We start from the raw sequence: 12,043 nt of genomic DNA on the forward strand, positions 1-12,043 counted from the left end.
CCTCCACCCTACCTGCACCGTCGGACGAACCTAGGAGGAGATCAAGGATCTCTGTTCCCTCCACCGAGGCTCCCTTTCCCCCTTCCTCCTGACCTGACCTCCGCCGGAGGAGTACTACCGCCGGTAGCAGGGAGGACGAGCCATACCGACACACAACCGCGCGACTGCCACTACTACTACACCACCATCTCCACCACCATCATCACCGTCTCGTGTGTCGGTATCCTAGTTAAATCGCTATACTCGCGTTGCACATGTGTGCAGTGTGCACATACGCGCCCATCGCACGCATGCTCGCCGAGCTTGACGTCTAGTATGAGCGTGGATGCCGTGTCTAGCCTCGCCGGGTGCACACACATCGAAGTGCGCGCGCAGTGTTCTCTCTTCTAGCCATCCGCCCACTCGATATTCGCCGGTGTCCCGGCCACGTGATTCCCCTCCGTCTCCCTTCCGCCGCCGGGCATGGGTTTTCGAGGGAGGAAGAACGGGGGGTAGGTGACTGGTGGGTGAGTGGGTGGCTGGGGGAGAGAGGGAAGAAGGCGGAAAAAGACGGAGCAAGAGTCTTCGGCGAAGTGCGATTACCGCAGACTCGCAGAATCCTTCGGCTTTTCTTCCCCTCTGTCGCCTCCTGCGCCTTCCCTCTCTCTCTCTCTCCTTTTTTCTACTTCCTTCCGACGCGAGGCTACCGTCGAGATGCTCCTACGTGCAGCTCGCGTCGCGTCTCCGTACCGTAGAACGCAAGACGTGGGTATTGATCAGAGCCCCTCCGCGGCTGCGGAAGTAGCCGACGTTATTTCACGGTGAACCGGTTGCCCTCTCGTCGCGAACTCGTTGCCCAACACGCGTGTCTGTTTGTTTCGGTCAATTGAACAGTCGGGGAATATCGGTGTAAGGAATTTTTCGAACGATTCCCTCAAAAATCACGAGTCCGTTGTTCTACCTCGCTGATAAACTATTGGGTCGTCTTAATAAATAACACGGATTGGCTTGGTGCAAATTCGAGTGGACGCAAACGAAAAGATGGCCGAAACGGTTGATCGGTTTATAGATGTTCTCCACATTTTCCACATTTTCCCATCTAAAATACAAATTACCTCGACACCTGTGTCTATAAAGTGACTCACACACACAATCACCGGATAAGCCGAATTATTAAGTTGACCCAGTACGACTGTCAACCGTATCCACGGCAAAAAGGTTCGCTAATAATAAACTGGCTGTAACTTCCGTGAGTTTTTCGCCGAACGAAATCTTCTTTCAATGCATAAGAATGCATCGAATGCAATCATCGACGAGGTTCTCGGTAAGAGCATGCACGAGGAAAATAAATCTCCCGTCAAGTGGAATTACCGCAGTCTTTCGCAAAGCCACTGGCATCGCGAATGAATGTTGTTCTGAGAAATGATCCGCGTTTCTCTCACTCATGCTAGACTGCACGAGCACGAGAGACGATCGCGGCGAAGTTCGTCCGTTAGATTACGAGAGAGAAATTTCAACCCGGTCCAATTCGGGCCTACTACTGTAAGATGGTTAGTTCATTCTTTCGTTCTAAGGACTGGCCACACGGAACGCGGACGTTTCTATTTACGAAATAGCGGGATACCTCGTATTTGACGATGGCTGGGAGTAAATCCGACGTAAAGAGAAATAGGTGGGATAAAGGTTTATGTCCGTCGAGTTGAGGGTGGTAAGGGACGACGTGAAGGAGAGAGGAACCCGGCATGGACCACCTGAGGTCGCGGACTCTCGCGAAGTATATCGGCTCAGGATTGGCTGTCCAGGCTCGGATTTCCTACGCGACCATCAATCTCGACTTTTATACTCACGCTGGGTGAGTCAAAAATGGGGAAAGATCCAGTTTCACAAAGAATGAGCAGAAGAGTTGCGCGAAGTTGGCGAGCGAACGCTGGACACGGAGACATAAAGTGAAGATATATACGAGGACGAGATATGGAAGAACGAAGGCGTCACGCTTCTACTTGCGGCCACGATCCCCGACATTTTCTCATTCTAGAGCTTGACACCCGTAACAAGCACCGTCCAGCAAAAATCGCGATACGCCGCGTAAAAATAGAACGGTGCTTGCTGGACGTGTCGCATGCTGCCACTTTTTCTCTAATAACTTCCCCGTGTACAGAGTGAAACGGATCTCTTTAATCAGTGTAATTCTTATATCTCCCAAGATTTCAATAATTCCCTTCGTCTTCCCGGCGGTTCGTTCACTTTCGTGCACGCGGACAGATATAACAAAGATGTCGAAGTCCTCGAAGAAAACGGGCCGAACGCACAGGCGCGCCAGGACGATCGCGTTTTATGAGGCATCGTAATTCAAATATCGCAGTGTATAAAATTCAAATCGCCCGTCGTAAAGCAAAAAGTCGTTCCAAGTCGAATAAGGGACGATGCATTAGCGGCCGGACCTGCGTCAGACTGCGCTTAATGCACAGTAAAACAGTAAATATTCTTTCATTGTGCCTCTACTTGCTGGCGAAGTCCAAGTATCGTTAAAAATATCATGCTCCGTCCGCCCAAGTTCCTCGCCTATCGGAACGGGGTCGCAAACAATGGGAAAAGGCGCATCGTTTACGACGTCGATTAAAATTGAATCAATTCCCAATCGCAAACTCGAAAGTCGCCGGTTACCGCATTTATCGGTGTCATTCGCCGAACCCGAAATGTCACTCGCAATTCGTAATTAATTCACTGTCTCGTTATTTGCAATCCACATTATAAATGGACATTTTAGAATATATTCCCGGTCTGTCGTTTTACGTTCGATGAGAGAATAAGAAGATGAATATAGCGAAGACCGATTGCTGTAGCTCGGAATTCGCGATTCATTTTCACATCCCGAACGTCTCATTTATAGTCATTTTCAATGGCTGCTGATTTGCGACATTTTTATCTCGGTGAGCATCCAAACGCGTTCCCGATATTCGCAAATTATTATTATATCCAAGCGAATTTATCCCCCGCGAATTATTTCGGACAAATTTCCCGATTGCGTCACGAGACTCATAATAAGGAGGAAACATTGTAATCCCTTTCGCAGTGACTGCATAAAGAGATCGTCGAGCGGATTTCTCTCGTTAGCTCGACGTTTCACATAGGTAGGCAGGCTCGTCCACGACACGGTAAACGTATCACATCCGTAATTCGGCGATCGTACTTTGTAACACGATCCGTTTTACACGCGATCGAGGGCGAAGTCGCGCACGCACGTCGTGCGAGCCCCCAACGTGCAATGCGTTTCGTCGCATTAAAACCGTCATAATGCCGCAACGACACCCGCGACGAATCAGCACGCGCATTCGCACGTTCGCACGCGGCCGAAGCCGCGTTAAATTAACGATTCCGTCCGCACGCAATCGCGCCTGAAGAAGAGAAAAAGGAAGCACAGAAGAAGAGAAAGAAGGAGAAACTCACCCTCGCTCATCCCCCAAGACTGTGCGGCGCCGAGAGGCGTGCTCGAGCTCGCGTAGGCCGGCAATTATTTGCGTAGCTCCTTACTCGCGGCGCGGGTTCATTAAGACACTAATTACCGGCGTGCATGCGTGTGCACGTAAGAAGGTAGGTACACGAGGTACAACAACGCCGAGCTGGTTAGCTAGCTAGCTAGCTGGCTGGCTCGCTCGCTCGCGCTCAACCCTACAGGAACTTCCGCGACGTTGTACCCTTCTTGCCCCTGCGTATGTAGCTCGGCTAGATAGCGGGAGCTCTGGCACGCTCCAGACATCTATTTACAAGGTTGCACGTCTCGGTTACGTTGTTAGACCCAACTTGGCTCCGACCGACTGCTTGCCGGTTGCCTCGGCTTGCCTTGGGTTAGTCCGGGGGATGGGCGCTCCGCAAAACCAAACCCTACAGACACTGTATAACATTACGCTGCGCCTGAAGGCTCTTCTGGGACGCATTATTCACGTACTTCCGGTGCCGCGTGTTTTTATCCGAGTCGATGATACGCGAGCTGATACAGTCGAAAGGACGAAAGGCGGCGAAATCGCGGGGAAAAAGCGGGGAAGATTTTGGGGGAAATTCTCGCCCTCTCTCTCTCTGTGGATCCCGAGCTGACATCTGCCGGCGGAATATCGATCAGACTGTTACGAGTGCTCTCCCGTCGCGTTTCGCGCCTTCTCGTAGGAGTGCTTTGTTATCTGTTAGCAAATGCGCGATTAGGTGCGATTAATTTGTGAGCGAACGAAGATGTACGACCTGAAAGTTACAGAATGACGAATGAAAAAGCATCGACGGAATGAGAAGTCATTTGGGACTCGTTGAAAGTAACGATGGAAATAAATCGGAGCTTACACAGCGACCCGGCGTGACTTGAACTGAATAATATATATTTTTATTTTTGTACTTTCCTCTCGATGTTTACCGTTTTATACTTTTATATTTCTATTTGTACTTCCGTCTTTATTTCACGCTTTTATCTTTATCTTCACTTTTTATCTCCACTTTTATAGTGTCAAAGGGTCCCTCTATTTTCTCTTGTACGCTGTTAAACGGCGAGTCAGAATAAACGCGCTCATTTATCTATCTACGTATCTGAAATGTCGGCGCGTCGTCGTCTCGCGTGCAACGCGCCCGGCGTAGGAACTGTTGCAGCGGCCACGTGGTGTATCGCCGGAGAGAGGCTGCGTTTCCTACAGGCGGGGAATGACAGGGGTGTATACGGTCGGCCGATCAGTAGGTAGAGGGGTTGTTTAGAGCGAGCGAAAGAGAGGAAGACAGACGGAGAAAGGGGAGAGGTGGAGAAACACCGAGGAGGGGTGAAAAGCACGTGGCGCAGGCGACGCGCGCCTCTCTGCTACGCCTGGCTGTATATCTATCGGGCTTTCCACCCCCAGCATCCCCCCCACTTGTTGTGCTTTACCGTGTTGTGTTGCTATGTTGCCTTGTGTATCGAGAAAGTTCAACGCCGGCTAGACGATGTTTCCCATCCGCCGGATTTACCGGCGCACAGAATCAACAGGCTCCCACTCGAGCCGCGAGCGTCTTCGGCGAGGGAAGAAGGCGCGAAGAAAGCCCCGTGACGTAATCGGAGCGTCCAAGACAGCGCGAAACTTCGAGCCGGGACATCTCGAGCGCGGAAATAGAACGCGAACCTCCGTAAATTCGCAACACGAGAGGAACGTCGCGCGCGGCGCAGCTCTTTCGGAGCTGAGAATGAGAATTCTTGGAATAATGAGCGGCCCGGCACAACCCGCGTGCGCGGTCTCTATAACGAGCGTTGCATTAATTTTAGTACGCGCGGCCGATGGCGAGGTAAATTAATGAAAAACTCAATAGTGATTTAATTACACCGCGTAGCGCTTGCAATTTAAATAACCTTGATATTTTAATATTAATAATTGTGTGCGCTGTATGAAAAGGAGGTGAGACACACCGGGAGTGTTCTTGAAGGGGATGTATGATTATTGGACGCCTCTCTTTGCCGAGGTGTATTATGGAATATTAAGGATAGCAGCCCTAAAGGGAATATTCTGGGCGCCGGCGTGAGAAAGTTTTCGGGATATACATCGGGTTCGGAGAGATTCTAACTCCAGTTTTAATTCCTCCTCTGCGCTCAAAGGGCGAGATATTACGAAATCTTTTTAACGCGAAATACTGTACGCCACAATGGTAAAATATGACTGGCATCTGACGAATATTTATCTAATGAATATCATTCTATATTGCAACCGTGACTCTGAATCATGCAATTACGTGTGTCTAAATCGTTCCTCCTCAACACGGAAGAAAAGAATTAACTCCCACGGCTGAAAAGTAACTGTTCATGTGATACAATTGAAATTTAGTTTCCAGATCTAGTTTTTCACTATGGGAGCTGATTTTTATGACTATGGTTATACATGAAAAAAACAAATTAACTCCCATAACTAGAAACTAGAACTGGTAACTAAATTTCAGTTGTATGGACAGCGAGTTTTTAGCTGTGATAGATAATTCTTTTCGTGAATTCATTTTCAAAGTTTTCCAACTCTCTCTCTCTCTCTCTCTCTCTCTCTCCCTGCCTCGATCTCTCTCTTTATTATTCGTCTTCTTCATGTAAAACTGTGTACACGCGGCCCGGATAAAAAAGAAAAGAAGCATGGAAACTCATTTAATCTAGTCCAGCGCTGGCGCGTCCGATCTTCCGTATTTGTTCTACCGAAAAGCCTTCGAGCGAATTTTTCGCGTCCATCTCGATCGCACCTTTGAGAATTAAATCCCCCTTTAGCATCCGAGCAATTTCTTTTCACGGTAATCGCGAGCATTTAATTGGCCCAACGGAGAGGCAGGTGGCTACATTAATTGCAGCGGATTGCACGACCGGGCCGGTCAGGTGAACGCCTAACTATGGGGGTTGCGCGGCGGAAAAGACGCCTCGCATTGAATGCTAAACAAAAGCTAATTTATATCCGGAGGTCGAGACTTCGCTGGAGATCGGGAGATGAATGGCTGCTCTCCTTGCATACCAAGTGGCACGGCTGGGTCCTTCAGGAGTTAAAGATCTTGAGGAGGGGCAGATAGAGGAGAAAGGAGGGGAGGGACGTTCTCCCTTCGGCGTAGTCGCTTGTATCTTCAAATATCACGTACGAGACGGCGAACTGGGTTTTAAGGGCTCGTCAAAAGTCGCTCGATCGCCGCTTGATTTCTATTCAGGCGGCGCGCTTCGCCGTGAATTCGGATGTCGCGAGAATGATTTTCACCCTACGCCGCGCCACCGATGATCAACCCCTCGCGGACGTTCTCTTTCAAAGTAAATTCTAAGAGAGATAATTCCTCCGTTAGAATCAAGATACAGAGATCGTGTAGATGACGGTCATATTTCGGGCGTGGCGGAACGAGTATTATCGAACCTGTGAGCGCGGATTTGACTCGGAATTTTCGAGCGAATCCTCCGCACGGAAGAGAGAACTTTCAGTGAAACATCGGGTGAAACGAGGTCGTAAACAATACATCCGCGACGTTAACGAGCGCTAGTATTAGCTCAAGTCGGGCGTAATTCACACCGTTGCTGCTCGCGTCGCGCGTATCTCGTCGTCGTCGCGCCGACCTAAAAAACCGCAAACCGGATACCGACCTCATCGATCCGAGGGAGGAAAAAATTTCCGGGCACGTATCAGCGCGGTGACGAGCGGGATTCGCGAGCTTTCGAATCCAGATAGTTTAATCTATCATTGCGACGGCGAGACTAGAAGCCGGGGTAACTAGCACGGAATAATTAATAAATGCAAGGTGCATTAGTATGCGTTGCGGGGGATGAGTTCGTGCGGGCCTGAAGTCGGATGAGCGCGGGGCTCGACCGGGGAATTATAAAATAATAAAGAGAAAATTACGTAATGTGAGGATCAGATGAGAATTAGAGGACAATGAAGACGGGGTAAACCTCCCGCTGTCTAAAGGGGGCTGTGCGCTCGCCGGGGGTTGGCGCGGGGTGGGAGACGGAGGTCGAGGACCAGACGTCTTAATGTCTGCATCGTCGGGGACTCGTCCCTTGCGCGCATGACTATCTCTACGACCCTTACATCTTTCCGATAAGAACCTTAAGTCCCGAGGATAAATTCGACTCTTTCTGAACCTTTGATACCGCGAATTCCGGCGTGTTAGTCTGGCACAGTTCGGTAGATCTAATTACCGAGAGGCGTCTGAAGAATGGGATTCAAATTTTTATCGTTCGAGCCGGCTGAGTCAGTCACGTGTCTGGTATATACAGTGACCTCGTCTTTTAATACGTCTCCCCGCAAAAACGAACGTCGTCCCGAGCGGATGAATACAAAAGTGGCATAATTCCGGTACGTGTATCTCACAATGTCCGAACGAATCTTCTTTCTTACATATCTTCTCTTGCATATTAGAAATTAGAAATTCAATCATGTCAGAAACGTCTCGAACGTTAACGTTGATATCGCGATATGCGGATTCCCCTCGTTAAATTAAATTAGATGAGATTTCCATTGGAAAATCACACGAGGCGGGCGACGCGCGCACTAACTAACGCGGCATTTTTCAAATTCACGGGGACATTAAAAATCACTCACCATCGCGCGGTCTTCCGCAACCCTTTCATTACGAGCGCCGGTAAAATGTCGCGAGACTTATCGAAATGGAATACGATGTCGCCGTGGGTGCTAATCGGGGATCCTAATTAGTAGTCAGCCGGCGCAGCCCCGACGCGACTTTGTAAATGGTAACAATGTTATGTAATTAGGTAAAAAGTTCTGTAATCAAGAAGTAGATCTTCTGCGAGCCGACCGCCATACCATCGCGCTCTCCTCTGATCCTCCCACCCTCATTCGTATTAAAATAGTCTCGCTAGGAAAGCGTGCGTTGTGCTCTGCATATCTTAAAACCCAGGGGCCGCGGGGACGCTCTAAGAGCCCCCCCCCCTTCCCTCCTCGTTCTGATTTTTGCCGCGATTCATATTACTACAGACGCGGCTGAGATTATGAGAGCGGTATGGGAGAAAATCAACGGCTCCGCGTCGTCTTAAATTTCGACGATATTGGGACGCTCGATATTTTCGCTCGGTGCTGTGGGCCGTTTCTCGCGTTGATTATGCAAATCCGCGAAAGGCAAAGTGTCATAACACGAGATTACTTGCGTCACGACGTTAACTGTTAACTATTAGCGAGTTCGTTCTTGTAAATTCTGCAATTTAGCAAAACTGTCTCTTGCTTCGCTCGGCCGTGTGTATTAATATCTACGTATCACCGGCTCTCTGTGGCGCTCGGATTTGATTTGTCGAAATTATTTATCCGCGACGCTTCACCCTCGGGAAAGATGATGTGTTTGCGGTTAAAAGCGCGCCTCGGAGCTGAAAACGTCTTCCCGGCTCTGCCGCGGATGGAAATTCGCGATTTCATGCGAGAGCGAGAGGACGAGGCGGCAAGAGTGAGTCGGGAAAGACGGTATCGCTGCGTATTGCTTACCGGGATGCTGACAAATGCACACGTGGTTGCGCAGCAACGCACCGTCGCTGTCACGTAGACATGTGCGATAGCATAATTCGTGTATATACGTAACGCAGCGCGCGTAAAAGGAGCTGCGCCGCGGTTAGGTAAGCACACGCGCGTATATGCACGCATGAGATCATCGGTCGCGTACGCTCGCGGAAACGCTGACGTCAGTGGTTTCGGCCGCTTTTGTTACGCGCAAAGCGATCGCGCTCGATACGACGAGTATCAGGAAGACGAGCGTCGCGATTGTGCACGTGCTCGCGACAATCCGTACACGTTTCATTCCGCTCGGTTAAACAAAGTGTGTGTCATCTGTTGAAATACAACTATTACCGCGCGTCGTACATTGTTAGAGGATTGCAAAATGTTTCGTCGAACCGTCGATAATTTTATTAGACGAAGAAGTGAGTCACGTTTTACAGACGCGGATAATTACCCGACAAGTTGCGGGGGAATAATGAATAACGACGGCAATGTTTCACCGACAAAGAAAAGATTAGGAGTCTCCAGCAGGAGTCTAAGCACGGATGTGTTCCAGTGCGATTGTGTGTTAAACGTACGTCTGAAACTTTAACTCGTCAATTAATACACGGAGAATCTGCTTTTCACGATAAACCGATCATTTGAATCAACAATGATTGAAGTATTTTCCATTAATCCGTCTCGATTCTTGGTGGAGGTTCAATATTTTTCGTAATCATAATAAGGAATAAAAATATAAGTCGTGTTGGGGGAAACGAGAATATATAAACGTCTTACTGAAGTTTTACGGGTGAACTCTTTTCCTTGCGAGAGTTAATGAATGAAAAATGGCTAAAAATCTGACAAACATTTTGCAGGCTTCTGAAATCAGAAACTCTCTGAATTTTTCCACGCGTCTAACTGATATCCGATCATTTTAACGAGAGGATCACGATTATCGCGATATATTTCCGTTACTCTTGCGTAGCGAGAATGCTATCGCTTGAATACAAATAAAATTGCACAGCGGCTGAAATCGAGTATGCGAAGTCGACGCGAAATTCGGCGACCATGAACTCCTTCGCGTAATTCCACTGTACTGTGTCTTCAATTTTTCATCGAACGCACAGCTACATGAGTCTTTACATAACAGCAACGGCACGTGTAGCTTTGTGCCACGTGAAAAATCCGCGCCGAACGCGTTGTAAATCTGCATTGTAAAGGTTAAAGGTTCACGTGCGATCGATAGGGGCGGGGGACATGCAAATGAGCGAACATCGAAATTGTGAGTTGCACATCTCTCGACGCGAGTATCGGCACATCGTCACGCAGTTGAGGATGCGAGCGGAAATTGCGCGAGTCACGAGGCGATTAGGCGTGCGAGTCACACATAATGATACACACCGATCCGAAACTTTCTTTCACACGAGAAACATGCGTCACGTCGTGCGTATTAGAGCTCCGCCAAAAATATTGATGTTAAATAAATATCGTTGAGCGAATATCGATATTTCTGCATCGACGTAACATCGTACGATAACATGCCAACATCGATATTTCGTCGATGTCTTTTCTTCGATATTTTTCCCTTTTTACACTAATCTCAAAGCTGTGACAAGTCGCCCGAATTATTCTTATATTTAAATATACCACCAACTGGTCGTTTATACGACAAACCATTAAAAGTGTGGGAAGAAATGAAAGTAACATATTCTATATAAAATAATGCCACAATTAATATCTGTGGTGGCAAAGTCTGTGCCAACGTTAGAATGATTATTTTCCAAAGCGTGATTGGTATTAACGCAACAAAAAGAACTGACTAAGAGGAAAATCCTTGTCACAAATATTGTGTTGGCAGCCTACAAATAAAAGTTCATTCGAATTGCAATCCATATTCGCATACAAAAACAAATATAAAATGTGTTATGCTAAAACAGAAAAATATTTACTCAGAAGATTTATTAACAATATTGAACAAAAAATTAATACTTTTACCGCATATATACGCGAAAATTACGCGTATCCGATTGATTCGGGCGCGACTCGAGCACAAAAACCGTCCAGATTCGCGACCCAGCGTTCGCTCGTTAAGGTCCTCGGCGGATAAGTAACGAGCTTGTCGCGAAGAGGGGATGCGAAACGACACGGCGGAATTAAATAAAAATAAAACGCGGGATAATAACGTTAGCGAAGGAGCCGAGAACCCAAGACAAATAGCCGAGGGAAAACAAAGCGTATTATAAATACCGGGTGACAGGACGAGTGGTGCGGGAGAGTGAACGCGGGCGTAAGAGGGTGGTCGGCCACGGTCGGACCGAGGGATGGAGGCTCACGAAAGCAGGGGATGACGATATAGTAGCCGGCGACTCCTGGGAGAAAACGCTCGAGAAAGCAACGACCCCGCCAGCATTTTTGCTACCTGCCGACACAATGAGCCGCCGGATTTCTTTTCCCGTTCTCCACCCTTCCTTCCTTCCTTCCTCATCCCCCGTTCTTACCCGCCGGAATTATAAATTTGACGCATCCACCACTCCCACGAGGAAGGAGAATTATGGTCAATAATCTTGAGATCGTATCGCGCGAACCGACAACCGATTGACGCTAGCGGAATAAGCTCGATATTGCGTCCCGTAAAATCCTTTATTGCCAAGGATTCGTCTTCGGCAAGCTATATAAATTATTTGCAATCTCAATTCTCTTTTACACGCGATTGTGCATGTATTGTCTTGTTTTTTTTAGAGAAAGAGAGAGAGAGAAACGAATGTGTTTCGATTACGATGAGCATATCGTCAATACAGCTACACTCTACCTAATTAAGTATGATTCACTTAACGAGCTGAATAAATAAACAAAGACTCACACTAGGACGACCGTGGCCGCGTGGATTCAGCTGCCAGGGAACCGTCGATGGCTGAAAATGCTCCTTTCCCCAGGAACCGTTGTCGAATGGATTTTCACCAATGTGTCCCTAAAAGCAAAATCGATGCAACAATTATTATTTGGGTGACAAACTCACCAGACGCGACGACACAGCCGAGAGGCAGAGAGAGAGAGGGAGAGAGAGAGAGAAACAATAAAGGGCAAACGATGAAATTCACGAGAGAAATATCACGGAATTATTTGCGTGATTGCGC

The 12,043-nt window shown here is 48.1% G+C and overlaps 1 protein-coding gene across 15 annotated transcripts in view; it reads right to left on the reverse strand.

The window, feature by feature from the left end:
• LOC106744253 (forkhead box protein P1) overlaps positions 1–12,043 on the reverse strand; it is a 288,763-nt gene that overhangs the window by 122,564 nt on the left and 154,156 nt on the right. For all 15 annotated transcript variants that reach the window (XM_014618855.1, XM_014618860.1, XM_014618859.1 and 12 more), the window contains one exon: positions 11,770–11,877. In XM_014618855.1, the coding sequence (XP_014474341.1) occupies positions 11,770–11,877 (108 nt within the window). The remainder of the gene's footprint in view (positions 1–11,769; positions 11,878–12,043) is intronic.

This window comes from Dinoponera quadriceps, unplaced genomic scaffold (genome assembly GCF_001313825.1).
Source record: "Dinoponera quadriceps isolate SergipeBrazil2010 unplaced genomic scaffold, ASM131382v1 scaffold707, whole genome shotgun sequence".
NCBI lineage: Eukaryota > Metazoa > Arthropoda > Insecta > Hymenoptera > Formicidae > Dinoponera > Dinoponera quadriceps.